Source organism: Desmodus rotundus, chromosome 3 (assembly GCF_022682495.2).
Source record: "Desmodus rotundus isolate HL8 chromosome 3, HLdesRot8A.1, whole genome shotgun sequence".
Classification (NCBI taxonomy): domain Eukaryota; kingdom Metazoa; phylum Chordata; class Mammalia; order Chiroptera; family Phyllostomidae; genus Desmodus; species Desmodus rotundus.
Genome location: NC_071389.1, coordinates 102,073,977 through 102,099,688, shown reverse-complemented (window position 1 = coordinate 102,099,688; position 25,712 = coordinate 102,073,977). Strand labels below are relative to the sequence as shown.

Sequence of the window (25,712 nt, the reverse complement as noted above, 5' to 3'; positions counted from 1 at the left end):
TCCAACCATGAATCAGACTTGATATTGGGTACAGTCCCCTAGCATGATGCCAATGAGAATTATAACTTCAATAAAACTATCCCAACATTAAAAAAAACAAAGAAAGAAAGAAAGAGTTCTGCTTGGGAAGAAAAATAAATAACTGAAATGGAGCCATCATTTGAACTCCCCTGATGACAGCCAAGTGACAGCATGATCTGTGAACAAACAGATAAGCCAGGTTGAATGACCCAGCTGCACCCTTGGCCTAGGAGAGAACAGAAAAAAAGAGGGTGGGCAGTTAGAGAGGAACTTAATCAAAGAAATAATACAAAAATATGCATATATTTCAAACGGAAGGATATGTTTCAGATCAAGTATGAATTCTACGTGTAGGGAGATATGGGACAGGAGACTGTAAGTCTGGCTTATAAACTTGGTAGTAATAGTTGTCTTTATTATGTATTTCTTCAATAAGAATGTTTTTAGATGTAACAATCTAGGCATTCAGCTATTTCAGAGACATTAATATGCTGTCTGTGATTTTTGTGACCCCCCTTTCTCCCAGTCCCTGGTAAAGCGGAGCTCTGTACCTATAGTTACTCCCCCTTCAGCAGAAACCAATTAGGAAAAACCGGTTTCGTCCAGGTGGGGTGACTGTGTTTTACCTGCCTGGACAGTGATGATGCTGCTGTTCCCACCCCCCTGACCTGGCTCTGTTGCTGAAATAGAGGTCCAACCATATTCATCCGAGTGCCCCAGGGCGCCAACCACACAGGATTGAGTTCATGCCCCACAAAATCCCAAATGAAGTGCCCGGAGTGTGAAGGCTCAGGAACAACATCCACCAGAGCAGCCCCCCTCCTGCTGGGAAACAGCATGTGAACACTTCTCTCATTCAGTCATCTCATTTTTACCATTTTTAATGCTTTTAAAGTGAGGGGAAAAGAGAGAAGAACACCAAAATTTTATGAAGAAGAGAGGCCCAAACTTTGTGTGACAGCACAGTGTTTTCAAAATTGTGACTGTCTCCAGTTTCCCAAGGGTTGTGCACACGGTTATGAGCCCAGCCTCTCTGACATCTGAATCTAACAACTTCAGTGAAGTAGAGCTTGGGCAAAAATGGGTTTAGAGTTGTTCATACAGAAAATACAATAATTAATAAATAATACAAGAATAAAGTGTGTTTCAAATACAACTGTAAACCTACTTTTCCCCACCCTGTATATACATTTAAATATACCATGAAAAGGAAGAATATACCCCCCATTTGTCCCCCAGGACATGTGAGGCTCTGACTGCCTGGACCCACAGCCCCCACTGCCCAGACAAGTCCCCATCCCTGCTTTCTCCCCTCTTGTCTCTGGGGCTCTCAGAAGTTCTCTCCCTTCAGGCTGGGGGGTACCATTGGGATTTGGGGGATGGGGACATACTCAGGGAGCAGAGGGCCTGCTTAGGCCCCCCAGCAACATCTGTCAACTTCAGCAACATCTTCACTGGAGAATCAGGCAGTAGTCCAGTTAATAAAAATGTACTTTGATTCCCTATCTGTCATTTTGGAAACTTCACAGGGAGATAATCCACACCCTTCATACCAGGTAAGCTTCTCAGACTACCTTCACCGTAAACATGCATTTGTTTATATACAAGTGCACAGGATCATGATATAAGCGTGTACCCTCAAAATGCTCGACATTCACTCTTCATTCCACCATATGAAGATAGTCAAAGCATTCTGATGTCCCCCTAATTTTTTAAGAGTACCATTAGCATATATAACTTTCACAAATCAGATAAAGCAAAGCTACTTCCATTGGGAAAGAAAAATAAATAAGCGAACTGGAGCCATCCTTGGAACTGGCCCGGGCAGCAGGATCTGCGCGCACACAGATGAGTCAGGCGAGATGACCCGGCTGCACCCTTACCCACGGGGGTGAGTGTTTAACAAGAGGACTTCTGATCACTTCGGAGCTTTTCAGTCCGGTTAGGTTCAGTCAACCTGCTTCCCTGCACCCTACTTCTAGAAGCATTTCAAATAACCCACTAAAAGCCATTTCCTGCCCCAGAACAGAGCATAGTTAATCATTCAGGTGAGTTTTGTTTATTGTTCTTCAATAAAACTGGAAAAACCATCTCCACAAATGTCTTATATATTTTTCTTATATTTATAGCTAGGCTGAATACATTTTTAAGGTAACTATAGCAAATTTTTAATTGTTTTCTAACCATATATGGTCATTTTTTCCCATCTTATGTGTATTTTTCCCAGCCTTGGAACTTTACCAACAAAGTCTATGTTCAAATTTCACCTTTTAAAATTGCATCTAATAGTAAAGTATTCACTATCGACTTGGCTAGAACTGCTCAACTTCTCCTGGAATCTCCTATTAGTCATACATCACTGATCTATGTACCGGGGCGGGGGGGGGGGGGGGGAATAGTAAACATTTTAGGTTTTGCAGTTTATATGGTCTCTGTTGCAAATACTCATAGAGTGAAAGCAGCCACAGACAATATACAAACAGTGGGTGTGGCTGTGTTCCAATAACACTCTGGTTGTATTGTGACAAGGATTGGAACTGACAGTTCTGCCAGACAGTCCTACAGAAGCTGAAATTCAACAGTAGTAGTACAGCTGTAGCAAGACAGAACCAGGAGATCCCAGAACCTAGAATCAGGAGATGTAGCAACCTAGCCAAGGAACTTGACCAAGGCCAGTGTGTCAGTGTTCTGCCATTTATTGTCACAATCTCGGGCATTAAGAATATTGGCTGGGTTCAGCTGGGCTCCCTCGCACGGCTGCAGTCATGACGGGTTGGCAGGGCACTGTGCTAAGGTGCCTTCACTCATCTGTTGGTGTCAGCTAGTGCTGCCTAGCCAGCGAGGGCCACCTGTCTAGCTGGCTAGGCTGAGCTGACTGACAGGGTGGAGAATGGAGGATAGAGGACAGGTTCTGACAGCAATGTACCACTGACCAGGGCAAGTCCCTAGCCAAGGCCAGAGTCAGAGAGTGGGAACAGCAAAGTCACATGGCGAAGGGGGTTGTGGACAGGAACAACAGCAATGTGTAGCCATTTTGCGATCTATTACCCTCAGTTAATCCAGCCAAAAGTATGTAGGAAAACTAAAAGCCAATTTCAAACCAGAACACATCAGTCCAAGGGAATCCAGATCAAAGCTGAGATTGAGATGTTTCAGCAAGTGTTCAGAGATCAGGGCAGCAAGTTAAAAACAAGCCTCAAGGCCCAGTTACTAGGAACACCAAGTTCAGGGACAAGCAGTTCAGTTACTCAGGAGACAGAGTCCAGGGGAGCCACCTCATTTGAGAGGTCACGTCTGGTGGTTTATTAAATCCATACCTATTTCGAAAGCAGACTCATTTTTAGGTGCATTGAGAGCCACAATGACCATCTTCCCTGGCAGAGAGGTGGCAGTAAAGACACTGAGGAGAGTAGGTTTACTGAAAGAGGGCGATTTCTGACTGGGACCCAGACAAACAAGGCAGCTTGTTCTCCGTCCCACGGTGGGTTCCACACCAGGAAGTCCTGGTCTCTTGAGGGCAATACTGGCTCTGACTCTGTGTGGCAATGAGACTGGATCCAAATCATACAAATTTAAACACTCCTATCTATGGGTCCATGTAGCAAATTTGCTTATTTGATTTTTTTTCTTCTTAAAATACATTCATCCCCTCAAATTCTTACTTGAGACCTAGCATGGCCTGGCACCAGCCATATGATGCAGAACAAAAACCAAGTAGTGAAGCATCTGCCAATGAGGTTTTCCAAGGTCAAGCTGATTTTCTGTTCTGAGATTTAAATGTGTTGGCTTTTTAAAAAAATATTTTATTTATTTAATTTTAGAAAGAGGAGAAGGGAGAGAAAGGGAGGGAAACATCACTGTGTGGTTGCCTCTTGTGCACCCCCTACTGGGGACCTGGCCTGCAACCCAGACACGTGTCCTGACTGGGAATTGAGTCAATGACCCTTTGGTTTGCAGGCCGGCGTCAATCCACTGAGCCACACTAGCCAGGGCTAAATGTGTTGTTTTAAGCAGGAAAAGATTGGTCTTGATGACAGCTTTTTCATTTTTTTTAATTCACTAAGATGATATGTCTGAGTTGTGATAATAATTTCTTAAACCTTCTAATGTTTTAGTATTTTTTTAAAAAAATCAACCTCGTCCAGTTTAAGTTCATTTATACAAGGTCAGAATCAAGATGTACCATTTCTACTCATTTAAGATCAATGTTTAATAGTTCTCACACACACAGAATTTTCATGTAGAGGTAATGCATTTCGACATTTTATTTCCTATTACAGAATGTTCAGGAGAATCTGAATACGGTGAGTGAACCAAACTGCACGAGTGAGATGAACCATAGGAAAAAGACTGAAACACATGGCTATAGGGGAACTGTTCCATGCGTGGGAAATGTAGCCCAGCTCCCACTCAGAAAAGCCGGTGGGTGCGAGGTTCAGCACGCAGGATTCACACCCATGGACAGGTTCTCCCGTGGGGAATCAGGCCTGCATTGTACATAGACTGCTATGAGACTTGCTTTTGCTAAAACTCCCCTCACCCTGGATTGACCGCAGCAAACATTTACTGAAGTATCTTCAACTTTCTAAAGTCTGTGCTAAACCTCCCAAGTACGTAGTGTAACCAGTTCAATCACTTTCCCCCTTGAGCTGTAACATCCTTCTCTTTGAAGTAATTAGCAGTATTCTGTCCTTTGTTGTCTGTAAAAGGTAATCACCTACAGTGAACCTGTGCATAGTAAATGAGGACCATCCTCCATGTAATGTGCCCAGAAAAGCAGTAAAAGCCTGTCTAGGCAGGGGTCGGGCTGTCTCTGGCCCTCTCACCCTCTCTCACTCAGAGAGCAGCCATGCCGTCCCTTTTCCTCCACAGGATTTCTGTAGTCCGTGTGTATTTGTCTATTGCTGCCATGACACAGGATCCTGCTGGCTGGGATCCGCATCACATGGTCAGAAGAACTGCCTCTTGAGACTCTAGAAAAGTTTCTGCTGACTCAGTTAAAACAATTACTGAGCTGCTGCCCATGATGTTCCAGGCTCTGGGGACAAGAAATGTACATGTCACTCACTGTTTCTGTGACCACATGGCTCTCACAGAGATCATATACCATCTGAATAACAAGGGTACTGAAGTCCTCATGAAGCTCATAGCCTGGTAGAACAGATGAAGGCCACCAAACAGAGTGTCATAAAATGACACCCACTGGGCACAAACTATTCTGACCCACCAGTTAATTCAACCCAATTAGGAAGCTACATTGTTTATATTTCTTAACAGAAGGTTCTCCTTACACTTTATGCCAAATATATGCTCAGGAACACTTTAATCTTGTGTTCCTGACCATGTAAGGGGCACAGCCAGCACACAGTGCTGCTGCTGACATGAGTGGGCGTCACTGTTAACCTGCAGGCTGACACTATTTGCTGGCTGAAAGAAATTGCAATAACTCTTTCCTGGCTAAAAATATTTTGAAACTCAGAACTCACTTTACTGACCAAAATAATTACAAAAATAAGGTTTGCACTCAATTCTCTTAAGCTGTTCTCTCTCTGTACAGACAAGATACATTTGAAAACCTTTGATTTCAGAAGGGAAAGTAGTAGCTTTCCTCAGGTCACAAGACCAAAAATTTAGTACTCCCTAGGAAGGCAACATGACACCCTTGAACCTGATTTTCCAGCAGCTCTCTGCACACAATAGCTCAAGAAGAAAGAGGTATTGGTCACAAGATACTCTGAGATTCCCTACTTCCAGCCAAAGAGGTACAACCAGTTCTGCCTATTCACATTAACTCAGCTTAAATGTGAGTTGTAAAGATTCAGTCACTGCTATTGAGAAAAGAGCAATGTGTACTCTTTTTAACTCTGACATACATAAGAATACAATACATTTGCCTTTTTTATAGTAAGGCACCTAAAAGTAATAAATTATTTTTGGAACTTTTAGTTCAAAAGTCTTAGAAACTGATATCTAATCTAATTGGACACCAATAACATGAAGAAATATTAGCTTTCCATCAAGCAAAGTAGTACAATAACAAGAAAACCTTTCTTTGACCTTAAAAAAAAGAAAAATGGAAAAAAAAAACCCTACCCACTACTTCCCCATGTACTTCCTGACGCCTGAAAGAACTTTAAAAGTGGCTAAAACCTTGAATGATACACCTAAAAAAGAAGGCCTAAAATACAAATATTCCATGATGTAGAACACAGAACTTTTCAATTAGGTACCATATTTTTTGGACTACAAGACGCACTTTCCCCCCAAAATTTGGGAGGAAAATGGGGGTGTGTCTTATAGTCCTAATATAGCTTATCTTGCTGGGGGCAGGGGAAGGGGCATGGAGTGGGGTTTTAGTTTCCTATTTTCTTCCTCTAAAACCTAGGTGTGTCTTATGGTCCGGTGCATCTTATAGTCTGAAAAATATGGTAACTCAGTTTTCTCTTGGTTACGGCTGAGTTGGAATTGGCTTTATGAAATAAAAGATGAAATGATAATAGAGTTGAAAAGTGTGGAGCAAAGGTCAGTAAGCTATATACAGCCCACTGGCCAAACCTGCACCACTGCCTGTTATATGGCCTGTGACATAAAGAGTTTTTATATGCTGAAATGTTTTTCTAAAAAAATCAAAAGAATAATAATACTTTGTGATATGTGAAAATGATATGAATTCCAAAGTCCAAGGTTAATCTATTAAGTTCTATTTGAACATAACCATGCCCACTTGTCTACATATTGTCTACATCAGCTTTTACTCTACAAGGAGTTACTACAGGAACCATATAACTTGAAAGGCCTAAAATATTTACTGTCTGGCCTTTATAGGGAAAGTGTATCAACCCCTGGTTTGGAGCCCAGGCTGAGCTGACTTAAAGCATGGCTTCATCAGAGGTTCAGGGGCCTACTCTTTCCCAGGCTGCTCTCTCCTCCAACACCAGGCCACTTATTGAGCTACTATCTCTCAGCTCCAAACCCACCTACCATAGACACTAGCACGAGAAAACCAATTTAAAGTCCAGGCCTTCTGAAAAGTCAGTATCGCCACCTGGGTACAAAAGTCTGTCCAGAAAGGATCTAGCCATGCAAAATAGAGACATTTACTGAAGAAGATACAAGAAACATTGTACATAGGACAATGACACCTCAGTCCCTTTCAAAGTAGGCACCTTGGGACCTCACACAGTTCTCCCAATAGCCATCAGCTGCCTTGTTGTATTTTCCTGAATCTCATCAACTTTCAACAGATCTGAAATCTCTTCCCTTTCAGACGAGATCAGGCGCTTTTAGGGTGGTATGGCCATAGACTGAAATCTCTTCCCTTTCAAAGCTGATTTTAGTTTTGGGAAAAGCTGTAAGTCACAGGGCACCAAATATGGGCTGTAGTAGGGCTGAGTCACCTGGGTGATTTGATGTTTTACAAAAAATCTCTGCACAAGATGTGATGCACGAGCATTGTCGTGATGAAGCTGCCAATCACCAGGTGCCCATAGCTGTGGCCTTCTGAATCAGCCAAATAGTTTCTGCAGTGGAATGTTCAAGCTCAATGCAAAATTGGACGCAGATTCGTTGCTCTACTTGCTCAGTCATTTTAAATGCAACATCCACACAGTACACATGCTCACTCAATGGTATCTCCCACCTCCACTGACTAGTACAGTGAAGTCGTCATTGTTCACATATGCACGTTCCAGTCCACTCTCCTTGGCTGCCAGGTTACAACGATGTTGCACAAACTGTTCTCGTTATATTAACAATGGCTGGACTTTTTCCAGATAGACCTTGTATAAGGCCAGTGTTACCATCAACTACCATTACCAAAATGGGGCTTGCTGTGCTGTCTTCCTACACAAACCACTTAATGTGGGAATAAAAGAAAACTTTAACTAAGCAGGTGGAATTTTACTTATTTAGTAATGCTATAAATTCCTTAAAGTTCTATAGAACTATATTCCCCTTAATGGTTTTCCATTATCAATAAATTACTTCTTATTGTCCCCTACATCACCTGCATAAAATCAAATATCAATTCTTTGTGCTACCTTGTTCCGTATCTTGCTGCCTTTTAAAAACACTCTGACTCAGTCTGAGGAAAGCCTTTTACCTCTTGGTTCCTTTTTTGGGACCGATCAATGTTGTCTCAAGAGGTGTGTACCACTGACTCTTGAACAATGCCGGGATTGGGGGTATGACACACACCCCTCAGTTGAAAATCCACATACAACTTTAACTATCCCTCAATACGCACGGGGACTGGCTCCAGGACCCCTGCAGATAACAAAATCTATGGATGCTCAGGCCCCCTTTCTAGTATGGCATAGATCAATGCATAGTCGGCCCTCAGCATCCGCAGACTCCCAATCATGGACTGAAAGCAGTACAGGTATTTACTGAAAAAAACCTACACATAAGTAGATCCATACAGTTCAAACCCATGTGTGTCAACTGTACTTTCTTCTTCACTACAATAGAACATATGGCTTTTGAGCCCTTTTTATTGAGGTTTAAATTTTACCTGAAGTCTTTTAAAGATTTTGACTTCCAACATGATGGTGAACCAGAACCTCTTAAGAGCCTCTGTTTGCATAATCACAAGATCCTGCATAAGAATAACTTCTATGCATTGAGGACTCACACGAACACAAGGATAATTTTCAAACCTCCCCTTTAATCAATAAAAAAAAAGAAAAATAGAAAAAGAACTCAAAGAAGATATGTAAATGGAAAATAAGCATGTGAAAAGGTGCTCACATCATATGTCATCATGGAAATTCAAATTAAAATGAGATACTACACCACATACCTATCAGAAAGCTCAAAATCCAAAACACCGACTCCACCAAATGCTGGAGAGAAAGTGGAATAACAGGAATTCATTCACGGCTACTGGAAATGTAAAATGGTGCAACCACTTTGAAAAAGTTTGGTGGTTTCTTATAAAATCAAACATACTCTTACTATATGATCCAGCGTTCATGCTCCTCAATATTTACCCAAAAGATGTGAAACTTTTGTCCACACCAAAACCTGCACAGAGATGCTATATTCATAACTGCCAAACTTGGAAGCAACCAAGATGTCTTTCAATAGGTGAGTGGATGAGATAACTCTGGTACATCCAGACAATGGAATATTATTCAGCTAAAAGAAATGAGCTATCAGCCCTGACAAGGGAGTGGAGAGAAGCTGAAGACTGAGTTCAATCACCAATAGCCAATGATTTAATCTATCATGCCTATGATATAAAGCCTATATAAAATCCCAAAAGGACAGGGTTCAGAGATCTTCTGGGTTGGTAAACACAGGGAGATTTGGGGAGTGCACTCTCAGAGAGCTTAGAAGCTCAACACCACTTTCTACAAAGCTTGCTCTATGCATCTCTCAATCTTGCTTTTCCTGAGTTGTATCTTTTTATAATGAACAAGTGAGTAGTTAAGTACATTGGTTTCTCATGTTCTGTGAGTTTCTCTAGCGAATTAATCGAACCTTTTAAGCAGTGGTGGTGGGAACCTCTGATTTATAGCCAGTTGTTCAGAAGCCCAGGTGACAGCCTGGCACCTGAAGTGGAGGATGATGGTCTTGTGGAACTGAGCCTTGACCTATGAAATCTGATGCTGTCTCCATGCAGGTTGATTGTAGGACACCCAGCTTGTGTCAGAGAATTGCGTGGTGGCATGAGGGAAAAACCCACATGTCGAAATCTCAAGTGTTTAACACAGGGCTCAAGAAACTTTTTCTGTAAAAGGTCACATAGTGATATATTGGGCTTTGCAGCCACATAAGGTCTCTGTTACGTATTTCTTTTTTACTTTATGAACCTTGAAAATATAAGACGAATCTTAGCTCATGGGATACAAAAAACAGGCTGCAGGCCAGGTGTAGGTGTTGTCTTCAAACCGTGATATGACACACCATATTTCAGGAATTCATTTTGGAAAACCTACTTCTCATTCTTCCCTCTCCCTGTAGAATATGAGTCCTCAAGATCAGAAATCTTAGTCGACTGTGTTTACTACTAACCCCCTAGGGCTAAGATGAACACATAGGAGGTGCTCAATCAGCAATTTTTAATGAATGAAAGGAATAAGTCAGTCAGGAAAAAAAATATTTTATTTACAGCCTCTAATGTTTTCTATAGTTGAGGCCATTGGTATTCCACCCAGATCTCTGAATCCCTTTAACCTGTAGTGGGTGCCAACCCCCAGCTTTTGAATTCTTTGTTGCTAAAGGCTCCCACTTGCCCTCTCCCTCTGAGTAGACCTAGACAGGACCCAGACCAGAGACCTGGAAGTGCCTGAGTTCACACCAACCAAGGAAGGCCCACAGGCAGTGACTGCTATGGGAATATGAAAACTAAGTTCTCTTGCCTTCAGGGGTGACAGACTATTCAGGGTACTTCATGCTCCAGAACTCCCCTGGAATCTTGATGAGGCTGGCACTTCTGAAATTATGCCCGCCCTCAGCTGGCTTCTTTGTTTTCCTTATCCTGTGCACTCAATCCTACACTGGCTTCTCCTGGGAGCACCTCCTTAACAAACCACTGGCCCAGGAACCTTCATCTCAGGACCTGATCCTGAAGATTCTGATCTCAGACAACCTCAGGTATTGGAACAAAGTATAAAACAAGGTATATTAAATGCTCAAAAATTTGAAAAGTGGAACCACAAAGAATGAGCAAACAATGAGGAACTATTAAAAATAAACAGGTATATTTGGAAAAGAAGTATAAAGAACTTCTAAAATGAAAATTTAATTATTGAAATAAACTCATTGGATAGTTTAAATAGCAGATTAGACACATCTAAAACTAGAGCTAGTGAACTGGAAGAAAGATCTGTATCCAGGATATATTCCAAAGAGAGAGGGAGAAAGAAAATATAAAAGAGAGGTTAAAAGATGTGAATAAGTTGGTTCAATATACATATAATCATAATCTCAGAAGGAAAAATGGCCCAGCAACCTCACTCCTCAGTATGCAGCCTGTAGGTATTCTTGCACTTATGCACTGAGGGACATGTGCCCCAAACTGGAAACAGCTCTAACGCTCATCAAAAGGATAAAAGAGAAATAAAGTATAGCAAAGTCACACAGTAGAATACTATATAGTAATGAAAACAGATATACTATAGCTACAAGCAACAACATAGATGAATCTCAAAAAAATTTTATAAAGCATAAAAATGATAAAAACTAAACCATATATTATTTGGGAATACATATATATTATTCAACTATTTTTTAAGCAAGGTAAGGGTAAATACAAAATAAAGGATATTTGTTGCTTCTGGTGGGAAGGCAAGGGATCAAACTCACTAGGTACACACAGGGTATCAATAATGTTCTAGATCTCAAGTTAGGTAGTAGGTTTATAAATGTTCATTTTATTGTGTTCTTCATAAACTAGCATAAGTGATCCATCTGATTGCATATATCATGAAATTATATTTAAAGTAGTATTTCGAGAATTTCTATTAAGCAAATAGTAGAATGCTAAAGAGCTCAGACCTACCATTAACATGTAGATAGATTGAATCACTTGCTGATGGGCACTTAGGCTGTTTCCAGCCCTTGGCTATTGTGTATCATGCTGCTAAGAACATAGGGATGCATAGGTTCTTTTGAATTGGTGATCGGCACTCTTAGGGTATATTCCCAGCAGCAAATTTGCTGGGTCAAAAGGCAGTTCCATTTTTAGCTTTTGAGGAAATTCCACACTGTTTTCCACAGCAGCTGCACAGTCTGCATTCCCATCAATGGTGCACTAGAGTTCCCTTTTCTCCGCATTCTTACCAGTGCTAGTGTGTTGATTTATTAATGACGGCCATTCTGATAGGTGTGAGGTGATATCTCATTGTGGTTTTAATTTGCATCTCTCTCATGGTTACTGATGCTGAGCATCTTTTCATATGTCCCTGGGCCCTCTGTATGTCCTCCTTGGAGAAGTGTCTCTGTAGGTCCTTCGCCCATTTTTTGATCAGATTGTTGTCTTCCTGGTGTTGAGTTGTATGAGTTTTTTATACATTTTAGAGATCAAACCCTTGTCCAATATATCATTGGCAAATGTGTTCTCCCATACAGTTGGTTCCCTTTTCATTTTGAAGGTAGTTTCTTACACATACAGAAGCTTTTTAGTTTGGTGTAGTCCCATTTGTTTATTTCTTCCTTTATTTCCCTTGCCCTAGGACCCACGGTCCTGGACAACAGCGTGGGAATTGACTGTGGGAACAGGGTGTGGGATGGGTGGAGGAGGACAAAGGCGGAAAAATTGGGACAACTGTAGAATAACAATAAAAAATGATTAAAAAAGAAACCATGTAGATAGACCAGAGCTAAAATCTTGTATCTTACTGGGTCTGTGAGCAGGTTAACTTTTCTCATCAAATAATGGCAATTAATATCTGCCTCATAGGGTTTACTATGAGAATTAACATGTAAAATTACTAGACCATAAGCTCCAGAGAGGATAGGACTGTATCTGTCCTATTCCTCTGTGTATCCTTAGTAAATAGCACATGCCTGGAATTTAGTAGTGTTTATGTCAATTCGTCTTCCTCCCATAACAGCACAGAATAAAGCATTGGTGCAGGGAGGGGTAGCTTTATAGTGGTTGTTTCGTTTTTTTCTTTTTCTTTTTTCTTTTGGCTTTGGTTTGTTTTGTTTGCTTTTTAAATAGATATTTTATCTTGATATTGGCTACATGTGACTATATGTACAAAGCAACTTGACTTCTCTGGGTTTCAGGTTCTTAATCTGTTATACAACAGAATTGGAATCAGGTATATAATTTCTTGATGCCTATCACCTGATATCATACCCTATACATTAGTGTTTTCATAAAGTAAATGACAAAGCATATTTCTGTTATACAAAAATGAAAATTCAAGTTACACATTCATGGACAGCCTCCAAAGAAGGATAATAACCACTTGAACAAAACATCTGAGATGGTCAAATTGTGTTCAGTGACTGCCACCTTAGGTGGGTGGGAATATGGGCATCTTGCTTTCCAGCACATTGCATTAGCTTGGCTCGTCTATCTCTGACCTCCCCATTCTCATCCTTTCCCCTTTGGCTCCTATTCTTCTTCAGTACCCTGTAGTTACATCTAAAACTCACCCCACAGCATCTGGTAAGCTCATCTACTCTCACAGCTTTATCCACTACAGATATCACAGTCAATCTGGGTCCTGCCATAATTAGATCTATAGGTCAAAATAAATCTCAGGAGCTCTGTTCCCAAGAGGTATTGCCCATGCAGCTGTGATTCTCACACGCAGGTGTGCCAGCTCACCTCCCCAGAGAGAAGGCAGGACACCCAGACCTGCAGCCCTGTGGAACACAGCAGGAGTTTTCAAGCCCACTCAGGCTGGTAGCCTAAGATTTATATTCAGTTCCCCCATTCCCATCACACATCTTTACAACCCTAAGGATCCCTTCCTCACAACTTGAGCCCCTTCTTAGTTCATGTCTCAACTGCTGCAGGCCTGGCCTTTACCAGCTCAGTGGCAGTGTAATAGCTGTGAATTGAAAGAGTGAAGCCACAGATGTTGACTTTCAAGGCCTTGAGAGTATGACAAATAAGACCCACTGAGAGCAACAGAGTCAATGTGCCTCCCAGAGGTGCCAGCCGCTTACCTGATGTTTTCCAGGGTGTTTGTTATCTGCTGTTGTTCAATATCATACAGTTTCACCCTGAAGCCTCCACTGGCAAACAACATAGCCCAGCTTCGCCCAATGAGGCCACTAAAGGGAGAGAAAACCAAGGGAGGCTTCCAGTTAACTTAGTAATTAAGCAGTTTTTTATTCTTAACCCAGAACAAAATTTTTAAAATTATACAGCATCCTATTCTTAAAGTATTTAGTGTCTTAAAATTATATATTTTGATAGCTGTATTGATTTTAAATGTTATCTGTTTCACTAGGAGCTCTTGAATCCTTGACTCGAGCCCAGCGTTAATATTGCACATGGAGCACCACCAGACAGGTAGTGAACACGCACTCACCCTGAAACAAAAAGTTACAGTAGGGAGGTGGCAGGGTGTCGTGCACGTGACAGGCCCCTATGGGAACCTCCATCTGATCACTGCCTTAGGCAAGTCAGTTACCCTGAAGACCAGGTAATAGTTCCCCTGTCTCTTCAATGAAATAATTAGCTGCTATCACCACTGGCACTGGAGTATGTTATTAGGTACCAGGTAACATTAGACATGTGCGTCTCACCTCTGTTAATTTTTACAACAATCCTACAAGGTCAGTGCTACTATTATTCCATTTTATACAAAGGAAAACTGAGCCACGAGTGGGTTAAGATGATACAGGCTTTAAGTTCTACAGCTGAGATGAACGCTCGCAGTCTGACGCTTGAGTCCTTACCACTACATTCTGCCCACGGTTTCAGATATATCGGAAATAAAGGGACAGATGAATGTGTTAAATGACATTACAGGGTTATATTCAGAAAATTCCAGAATGTGGGAAACTTATAACAAATGACCCATATTCTTCAACAAATAAACTGCCAGACCCCAAACCATTTCTCAGAGTTATGTTTGCAAAGCAATGTTGAGGGAAGGAAATACATCCCTCAAGGACAAATGGCAAGCTTGCTTACCTCTTACTGTAAAAACAGTAGCTTCCTTGAGTTCAAGGTCCCTCCCCTTAAACATACTCACTGAATCTACAGGTATTCACCTGGCTCCTCACTTTGCCCCCATGGGACTTGGGGAGAAGGGAGACCAATGTAAGTATAATGTTCACGCTGCCTGCTGTGCTGTGATTAATAAAGTCCTTTGTCTCTGACCCTGGAGTCTCACATACTCTGCCAGCATTCAGGGAACAGTAACCAGCTAAGTTATAGCTTGCAGGTGGCCTGAAGTGTATAGTAAATGCAAACTCGTTCTCAGCTGTGGTGTTATTTCACTGTAGTAATTATATGAGACACTTTGGGGAAAGGAGACTAGAATAGCAGTGACAGGGTGGGCTCCAAAAAGCATTCTCCCACTCCATCTCCCCCCACTTCCTCCTTCTCCTTATTCAGCTAAGGTTCTGAGCATATGAAGGGCCTCACACCAGAGATACTTACAGTCCCCACAGCTTCTGTCATAGCTTTTGGGCCCAACTGAATGAAGGAAAGAGCTTGAAAAATCCTGCTAATGCCACAGAAGCGCTATCTGGGCTTCAACGCTCTTACATGATGCTTACTTAAGCTAAGCCTTTAATATGTATAAGAGGTCATTAAGAGGGGCTACCATCTTCTTATAAGGTTTCTTATGTGAAGCCATTTAGTGAGAAAACAATAAAAACAATTAAAATAACCTCTACTGAGCTTCTAGAGAAGGGAGCAGGATTACACATATTTTACTCCATATTCTTCTACAATATTGAAATCTTTTGAAATTAAATTTTACATATCATATGCCTATAATTTTTTTATGAAATCCTGTGTGCTCTGAACCTATACTGTCCAATATGGCAAACTCTGGCCACATGCAGCCATTTAATTAATTAAAATTAAATAATTTTAAAACTCAGTTTAAAACACATCTCAAGTACTCAACAGCCACATGTGATAGTGGCTACCATCTTGGACAGCAAGAGTATACAGAAAGCATTTACATCTTTACAGAAGGTTCTACTGGACAGAGTTGTCTAGAACACATGAAGAAAAAAGAAATCCAGAGTTTTGAAAGAGACAGTCCTAAATGAAAACATCTTTCTCTTCTTCAAACACACACACACACATACATACACACTCCAGAGCTGCAAGGTGGTTAGTTAGAAGGCCAACTAATATTCATCCCAGTTGTCCCAATTGACCAGCCATTGACTTTAAACATTTTCCTCCTATTGCCTTTATTGTAATTTTTGAAACATATGGTGACTTATTTAACTGTAAAAGAAGCCCTTAATGCAGCCTACGTCTTGAATGAAGAATACTTTCCCAGTGAAGAATACTTTATAGCAGTGTGTTCACTCTGTGATAATCATCAAGCTTTATACATAGGATTTCTACACTTTGCTGCATGTAAGACATGAGCCATAAATATATTTCCCAAAAAGAGGATTTCTTTTCATTGCCATACTTCTACAAAAGGACTCACCCATACATGTAAAAGCCTTTGCCCACATGCTGGTCAGGCTCCTCTCGTCCCTGACCCCCCGAGGAACGACAGCTCCACTTGGCCTCTCAAGCACCCTTAGTATCAGAGCCTCAGTCTGTCTACTGGGTCCCCTGGTATCCTGTGTCCACCACACAATGAAGCTGAGAGGACTGGTGCAAGGGAAAAGGGAACTGCAAATGCCAGGCATGGGGAACAGGAAGGGCTGGGCAGGCTGAACAAGGGCAGAAGGGTGAGGTGCTTCAATTGGTCTCTTTATAAAAGCCCTAAGTGCTATAGCAGCTTTTAAGAAAAGATTTTCCATAAAGGAAAACATAACAGACTCTTCTCATTCAGTAAACCTCCTCCTACAACTTGACTGGCTTTTTCAAAATAAGCCTAAAAACCTCTCGAATGGGTCTGCACTGCAGTGGGAGCCATAAAAGAGGGGGAGAAGGAAGCTTTCTGAAGATCTGCTTTCTCGATTAAAAAAGGTTACATCATTCCTTAATGTCCAGGACAGTAGCCACCAGCCAAATCGAGCTGTTAAGCACTTGAAAAGTGGCTAATGAAAAAATTCATAAACAGAAACCTCATTTAAAATGGAGGTGGGAAGCCAAGGGGGCACTCTCATGCCTAAGATGATGGTGGAGCCTAACAGGAAGAACTCTTCTTCACAGATCTCCCAACTTCCTCTTCTCCTCTATAAAAGAGTGTTCCTCTCCTTTTTTTCTCAGGACTTGCCTGTGCTTTGCCAGAAGACCACAGGTCTGGAATTGCAAGTCGTTGTTGTTCTGAATAAACCTATTTTGCTGGAGAAACATCTGGCTATTTGTTTAAGGTCAGCACCAGTCTGAAGTGAGGTGCACTGCAGGTGTAAAATACACAATGGATTTTGAAAACAATACCAAAGAAAGAGTAAACTATTTCATTATTAATATTTTATATAAATTATATGTTGAAATAATACTTTGGAAATACTATGCTAATTAAACATATTATTAAATTAATTTGAATACCTGGATTTCTGGCCAAGATGGAGGCATAGGTAGATACACTGTGCCTCCTCACACAACCACAAGAAGGACAACAGCAAATTTAAAAACAAAAAACAACCAGAACTGTCAGAAAATCAAACTGTATGGAAGTCTGACAACCAAGAAGTTAAAGAAGAAACATTCATCCAGACCGGTAGGAGGGGCGGAGATGGGCAGCTGGGTGGAGAGGACATGGGGCAAGGCAGTGCCTGGCAGAGCAGGTGGTCGCACATCTGCGTGCAGATAAACCAGAGGAATGACTGGGGAGCAAGACAGACTGCGTGACCCGGGGCTCCAGTGCAGGGAAATAAAGCCTCAAAACCTCTGACTGAAAAAATCTGTGGAGGTTGCAGTGGCAGGAGAAACTCCCAGCCTCACAGAAGAGTTCATTGGAGAGACCCACAGGGTCCTAGAACGTACTCAAAACCACCCCCCAGGGAATCATCACCAGAAGGGCCCAATTTGCTTGTGGATAGCTACGGAAGTGACTGAAACCCAGCAAAGAGCTGAACAAGGGGCATTGTTCCCTCTCTGACTCCTCCCCCACAGTGCCACATCCCAGCAAAGTGGGTTTCCCTGCCCTGGGGAATACCTAACAGGTGCGCCAAGACCAAAAAAAAAAAAAGACCCAAATGAAAAGATAGATCAAAGCTCCAGAAAAAATACAACTACATGACGAAGAGATAGCTAACCTATCATATGCACAGTTCACAACACTGGTAATCAGGATGCTCACAAAATTGGTTGAGTATGGTCACAAAATAGAGAAAAGAAGTGAAGGCTATAAAAAGTGAAATAAAGGAAAATATACAGGGAACCAAAAGTGAAGGAAAAGAAACCAGAACTCAAATCAATGGTTTAGACCAGAAAGAAGAAATAAACATTCAACTAGAACAGAATGAAGAAACAAGAATTCAGAAAAATGAGGAGAGGCTTAGGAACCTCCAGGACAACTTTAAACATTCTGACATCTGAATCCTAGGGGGTGTCAGAAGAAGAGCAAAAAATTGAAAACTTACTTGAAACAATAATGAAAGAAAAATTCCCCCAATATGGCAAAAGAAATAGACTTCCAGGAAATCCAGGAAACTCAGAGAGTCCCAAAGAAGTTGGACCCAAGGAAGCACACACCAAGGCACATCAGAATTACATTAACCAAGATTAAAGATAGGAAGAAAATCTGAAAAGCAGCAAGAGAAAAGGACACAGTTACCTACAAAGGACTTCCCATAAGACTATCAGCTGATTTTCAAAAGAAACCTTGCAGGCAAGAAGGGGCTAGAAAGAAGTATTCCAAGTCATGAAAAGGAAGGACCTACATCCAAGATTACTGTATCCAGCAAAGCTATCATTTAGAATGGAAGGACAGATAAAAGTGCTTCCAAGGTAAAGTAAAGTTAAAGGAGTTCATCACCACCAAGCCCTTATTATATGAAATGTCTGAGGGACTTATCTAAGAAAAAATAAGATAAAAAATATGAACAGTAAAATGACAACAATCTCCAACTATCAACAACCAAACCTAAAAAATCCCAAAACCAAAACCAAACTAAGCAAACAATTAGAACAAGAAAAGAAATGGAGATCACATGGAGGGTTATCAGCAGGGAAGGGGAGGGGAGGACTGAGGGAAAAGGTACAGGGAATAAGTAGCATAAATGGTGGGTACAAAATAGACAGTGTGAGGTCAAGAATAGTATAGGAAACGTAGAAGCCAAAGAATTCATATGTATGACCATGGACATGAACTAAGTGGGGGAGACAGGGAATGTGGGTGGGAGAAAATGGGACAACTGTAATAGCATAATCAATAAAATATATTTTAAAAAATTAATTTCATTTTTTCTTTTTACTTTTTATGTTAACTAAGATAAAATTTCGTTATGTTTGTGCCTTGCATTTGTGGCTCACATTATTTTTCTAAAGGGCAGCAGTCACGTAAACAATCATCTACTGTTACAATTCATTCATTTCTTTCAGTAGTTAGTTTGTCAGGAAACGTAGTCCCATTCCCAGCTATTCTATATGTTAGAATCATCCAGAAGTTAGTCACATCTCCAAGAGGGCTGTCATCTACAAATGCAGTGGGGGGAGGAGGATATTCACACTAAAACAGGACTTTCCAATCTTTCCATCAAAGATGTTTGTGAAATACTCCAAGCCACAATGGTCTTCATGTTTGAACAGTGTTTGCCAAATAAACTAACTGATCTTAACTTTGTTTATGACAAAGAAAAGTCAACACAAGACGAATGTCCAAGAGGAAGTAATTTTTATAATATATAAATATACAAAAATTCCTATAAACCCAGAAGTAAATGATGAATGCAACAAACATGAGAGGAGAAAAGCCTTTTAAAAAGTATATGAACAGGTAATAACTAAGTTGAAAACAGATTTTACAGTTAGTCTAATAATAGCAAATAAGACATATATCAGAATGGCAGAGATTAAAAAGAGTGACAATGCTTCATGTTGCTGACATTGTGGAGAAATGGATATACACAAACTATTGGGGGGATATAAACTGATATAAAGTAACTGGAGGCAATCTAACACCCTGTATTAAAACTCTAAGTGTTTATAATATTTGACCCAGACATTTTACTTCTGGAATTTATTTTTGGTTCATATGGACAATGCACAAAAATAGTTATTCATAGTAGACTTTATATAAGCAAAAAATTAAAGCTAACCATCTAATATACAAAATTGGTTAAGTAAGTTGTACACAGAGAAAGCAAATATAACAAATTTTTCAATTTGTTGAATACAAGTGGGTGTGTGGATATTCTTTTTCCCATAATTTCAAGTTTTCTGTGTGTTTGAGAACTTGTATTAAAAAATGTTGGGGAGAAATTAATTATAGCCAATATAACAGGCATTGAAGACATAGTATTTATTTTTATGCAAAAATGCCCACATTCCCCTATAGGACCAACCAAGAGCAGAATGCCAACTCCTGAGATCCCTTCACCCCACCACACACACATAGTCACTAATGACTAAATGTGAGGTGAACAAATGACCTGAAGCAGCCCAACTGGCTTACCAGCACCCAGTGATATCTGTAGCCTAGTTCACACGGAGAAACTGAGCCAATCAGATTTCCTCTCCTGACAATTGGGCCCAAAATATAGAAACTGTATATCAGTAACAAGAACTAGAGTTGAAAGATTATGTTGTTGGGGTTGCAGGAATATGCAAGATAAAGAAGTGAGGGGGGTGAGAAAAGTAAGCATTATAGGAAAGGGGAATGTACAGAGCTGACTAATGCAGAGAGAGGTACAGAGATTGCACAAACTACACAGGCCCAAGAGGAAAGTTTATGGCCTTGGTTTCTGTTGGGCTTTCTTGTCCTCCGTATTAATATATGTCAGACCCAAATGCCATTAGCTTCCTGTTATTAGAGCATGTGACATCTTATTCACTTTTTCTAAAACCCTAGATACCTAGGACCACATAATGGGCCCTTACCATACTGGCGATTCTAATATGTTTTAAAGCTCCTAAATTTATAAAACTTTATTGTTACACAGCAGCAAAGCAGCAGGAGAGAAAAGTTAAGCAATAAAATTTGTTCAATTTTATTTGTATCATTAATGGCATTTAGCTTTAGATAAATCCACCCTAAATAATTTTTAAAGTATCTTTCCTTTCTATAGCACGTATTCACTTGGCAGAAGTTGAAGTAAAACTGTTTCTACACCCCTGATCTAAGTAGGCTATGGGATATTTGCTAATAAGAGCTATTAAAAGTTTCCTAGGAAGAACACATTTAGTGTTTGAGCTGATTCAAGTAACTGGAACACCCTATAGTTTGCTCTGTGGGTGTGCGTACATATATATATACACACATAAAAATTTCTATAAACCCAGGAGGAAAAGATGAATGCAACAAACATGAGATAGGAAAAGCCTTTAAAAAGTATATAAACTTAAAAAAGTATATGAATGGAAAAGTATATCTATTTTAATGTAAAAATGAATAAGAATTTGAAAAAATTCATGCCTCAGAAAGCTTCTTACAAAAAATGTATATAGTCACCTCAAAGTAAAAGTTTGGAATAGGAAAAAAACGGAGACTAGTTCAAGGATACATTACTTGATATAAAACAACATCCTAGCAAGCCCTTCACACTGCACTTCAGTTTTTTAAAAAGGCAATCTGGTATAAACATTAAACATCTGTCTACTAGGACCAGGTATGGTTGATACACAACCAGTGATGATACAGTTTGTAGTCTAAGGGGAAGGTTCCAGAAGTAGAACATTTCTTGGAGGAGATGGCCCCTCAGCTCAGTCCTGAAGGAGTGTGCCCAGTGAATAGGAGGACCAGGAATGTGTCAAGGTTGGTCTTCTCCCCAATAGATTCCAATTTTAAACCAAGCCCAAGGCCTAAAACTTGGGAAACACAATGCCATATCAGTTGTTGACTTTAAACAAATAGCCATATATTTCTCCAGCAAAATGGGTTTATGAACAACAAAGAGTTGCAATTCTGGACATGCAGTCTAATGGCAAAGCACATGCAAGTCCAGAACACAAAGGAGAGGAACATTCTCTCGTAGAGGAAAGGGAGAGTTCAGAGGCATTGTTGTAAGCAGAGTCCATTGGTGGAAACTGGGAATGAAGTGTAGTGGCTTTTCATTGGCTGAGTGGTTGATCACTAGAAGATCCTCCTTCCTCCTGTTGGAGTAACAGAGTAGAAAAACTTCCTGTTGGAGATGGAAAGTACGCCTTTTCCTGTTGGGGATAATTGACATTGAGTGATAGGGTATGAGAGCTCCCTCTGCAGGCCCTCCTGACTCCAATTAACATGATGTTTCTGTTTAATAAACTTCACAGTTACTGAGAAACATGGTGTCATATACAGGAATAAGTTCCTCTGTAACTATGTAAAGCCAACAGAAATGAATGCCTGAGGACACCACCCAAATGCAAACCCGTCTTCAGGATAGCCATTTCTACTCCCATTTTTTAAAGCTATCATTATCAGATTTTCCCTCTATGTTCTCACAGTTCTAGACCCGCTGAATTCTTTAAGTGCACACTCTTATTCTCTCAAGCCCACCATTCTGAAGGGACTTGCTTTGGAGTTCACTGAAAAGCTAAGTGGCCCTTAGAAAGAGTGGCCTTTATGAAAAGATCAATGAATAATTAAATAGAGACTATACTTCTGACAAGGACTTTTAGGAAGGAGTCTAGTATTGATGGAAAAACAATGTCCCAACAGTTTTCTGATACTAAAATACTATGTATTTTCAGTCTGTTGAAATCCAAGAATGAAATTCAACCAGGTTTTATAGAATTTAAATGGGTGTTTTTTGAAATTGCCTATGGACCAGGAGAGAAAAAGAAAGGAGGAGGAAGAGAAGAAAGGAAGGAGAGAGGAAAGGACGAAGGGCAGGAAAGCAGCGCTATCCCAGAAGCAGAGATGGGTGTCTGCTGAGGTGCAGAGGGTACGAGTATAGATAGGACTTTCTATCCTGTGCTAAGTCCTGTGGTCATTATAGTTTGCCATCTCCCATCTAATTCCTTGTCACCCTCCCTCAAGGAATCAGAAGTAAACTGACTTGCCAATCCCAGCTCAAAGAAACTGTGCTCCTTTCCCCTTGATTAAGTGCCGACAGAACACCACTCCAAGGCATGGTGGGAGACATACAACATCCAGCCCCGGACATCAAAACTTCAAGGCAAGCAGAGTCACAATACCTAGTACAATGGGTGTGTGTGTGTGTTGGGGGGGATATATAAAATATATACATATATATATATATAAAAGTGGATATATATATATTCATATTCCTTCACTAGGCAGCTACACCCACCACGGGCCTGGAAAGGACAAGGGCACAGCTAATGCCACTTGCTCTGCGATCAAAAGAAAACAGACAGCCCTGGCAGATGTAGCTCAGTGGATTGAGCGTTGAGTGCCAGCCTGTGAACTATGTCCCCAGTAGGGGGTGCCCGGGAGGCAACCACAAAATGATGTTTCACTCCCCCTCTTTCTCTCCCCGCTTGCTAAATAAAATCTTAAAAAAAAAAAAAAAACGAAGAAGAAGAAAGAAAGAAAGAAAGAAAGCAGACAGAAGGCATCCTGACTCCTTCTTCAAAGGACTGTAAAATTGATGGGGGAAGGGGGATTGTCAGGTAGGCAACACCTTAGAGGCATAAAGGGACACAAGCCCACCCCCAAAAAGGTGCTTCTAACGATCAATAGCAGGCATCAACATGTGAATAGAGTGCAATGAGAGCTTACCAATGGTAAGGTACACATAAATGCCTTTTTCATTTAAAAAAAAAAAAGCAGGAAATATAAAATAAAGGGTGGGGGCACCAACCAGAACAATTTGGATGGAACTTAGGCTGTTAAACTTACGCACCTCAGCAAACTGTGCTCCAGCGTTCCCCTCTGGAAAGGGTGCGTTCCCCTCAAGGATAAGGCACGCCGGGAGTTTTCGACAAGCTCCTGTTCTGATCCCGAGACTCCGTGGGGATCAGAACATGCTCCCATCAGACCCCCCAGCTGGGTTCGTCCTATCTCGCTCCCTTAATGCCTGTGAACTTGGGTACTTAAACTGCTTAATCTTGGTTTTCTCATTGCATAAGTGGGAATGGTTAACAACACTGTTCTTTAGACAAACTTTATATTGACCACACTGAACGCCTGGCACATCTACTTGGGCTCGCTGACAGGCGGCATCACCCTGCGAGTCCCCTAAACCGCTTTTGCGCACGGCCTGCGCCGTCACCTTTCCGCACCACCGCTGCGTCGGCGCAGAGAGAACCTAGAGTGTTCTCCACCACGCTCCACCCGCGGGCCTCCGGGCGCTGTTTACCTGCCAACGATGAGCACCGGGCCTGCTGCCGAGGTAGCCATGCTAGCGCTGGGCAGGCCTGGAGGACCGTGGGGACGTGTAGCCAGCTCGGGTTACTGGTGCTGCTCTGCGCAGGGTTCCGTGCTGGTGGTCCATGACCCTCGCCCATTGGCTGTGCTTGGAGTCGAGCTGCACAGATCCGCTCCGGATTGGCTGGGGCAGGGCTAGGCTGAGGCAGGGCCAGGCGGACTCCGCCCCTTGGTCCCGTGGAGGGCGTGGTCGTGGACCTACCCCCGCCCCGCTTCTCTGGGGCTCCCAGGGTGTGGGTTGGTGCAGGCCGATAAGACCCGCTGGGGGAAATGCCAGTAGGAAGCGGGAAGGCCAGACACTTGGAGTTCAGTAATTTATTGTTTATGTTTCAGTTTCTCACCCTGCATCCTAAAATCAGTGTGTATGGGGGGCACTTCCAGGCTGCCACATGGCTCTACCCCCAAAGGACCCCAAGAAAACTATTACCAGGATCTCCCGTTTAAAGGTATAGGTAGCTCCTCAATACACCCCAGTTTAGGTTTAAACTAAGGGCGGTTACTGCTGAGTTTACACTGACTATACATTTACACAGGTACCTGTCACCTTCCCCGCGGGTGGAACGTTGGAACAGCAGAAAGTCAAGTCCCAGACTCATAAACCTGTGAAACAGGAGCCTAGTTTGATTCCATGACAGTGACTTAAGGGGTTGTGAACGGTGGACGCTATCTTAACTGTACTTCCTCCTTCAAAGGAAATGTTACCCAGCATGATGCCTGGACATTTTAGGAGCCAGCAACCGAGAAGAAAGGAATCACACATGACATGACAGACAGCAGTTTGTGTCCACACAGCACAGTGCGGGGAAAGTGCCACCGTCATCCCATTAAAGATGATTAGTACTCAAGTGGGAAACACATCCACACCAGCAGAGTCATGACAAATGGAGCTTTTCCTTTATTTGTTTACCCCGGTCAGGAACATAGAAAGAGGGATGTCAGAGGGAAGACTAATCTTTGAAGAACAGTTTCACAAATTATCAGTAAACTTTGAAAAGGTGCTCAATTCAAGAGAAGTGATAAGTACATAACTAACATGCCATTCTTCACCCATCAAATTGGCCAAAATCACAAAGATTGATGATATTCCCATATTGGCAACCAAGACCCTTTCCTGCATATTTAAAGGCAGGCTTAAACTGCCACAGGCTTTCTGGGGGAAAAAATATTACATTATGGTGTTGTGAGAGCTGTCACCATGAATCCTGAGCATCCCTGCATGTTCCTGCTGAGTGTACCAGACGCCAAGGTTTATCAATCTGCTAATACTGAGCAGTTTCTGTAGCTCTTCACACAGGTAGCCAAAGAGGTCAAGGTACCCGAAGAGTGATTACTCCATAACTGCTCACTCCTGGGGTGAAAGGGGACTGGCTTGTTTGCTGCTCACTACAATGTTGGCTCTTTGCTTCAAAAAGTGCTGGTCCTTGGCCCATTGCAAATGCCAGGTCCATCTGGCCCTCCACGTAACTCCGAGGGTATTGGTGTAGACACATATGGTGTAGATACTCTAGCTATTGCTACTGTTATAGAACAGACGGGGGTGGGGGGAGTTCACAATATACTATTACAGAAAGGATCCCCCTTTCTCTCTCTGGGGGTTCCCCCCACACTCACACACCTATTAGGTTCAAAATGCCCGCCACCAGAGGAAAG

General features: G+C 41.6%; 1 protein-coding gene across 4 annotated transcripts in view; it reads right to left on the bottom strand.

The window, feature by feature from the left end:
- Nucleotides 1–24,150, bottom strand: part of CRYL1 (crystallin lambda 1) — a 147,353-nt gene extending 123,203 nt beyond the window's left edge. For 2 of the 4 annotated variants that reach the window (XM_045188096.3, XM_045188099.3), the window contains exons 1-2: nt 23,539–23,956; nt 13,654–13,761 (exon numbers count right to left, since the gene is read on the bottom strand). In XM_045188096.3, coding sequence (XP_045044031.2) covers nt 13,654–13,761; nt 23,539–23,669 — 239 coding nt within the window. In that variant the 5' untranslated portion in view covers nt 23,670–23,956. Of the gene's footprint in view, nt 1–13,653; nt 13,762–23,538; nt 23,957–23,994 lie in introns of those variants that run through there. The other 2 variants (XM_045188098.3, XM_045188097.3) reach the window with 2 other exon arrangements.
- Between the last annotated feature and the right edge of the window lie 1,562 nt (nt 24,151–25,712).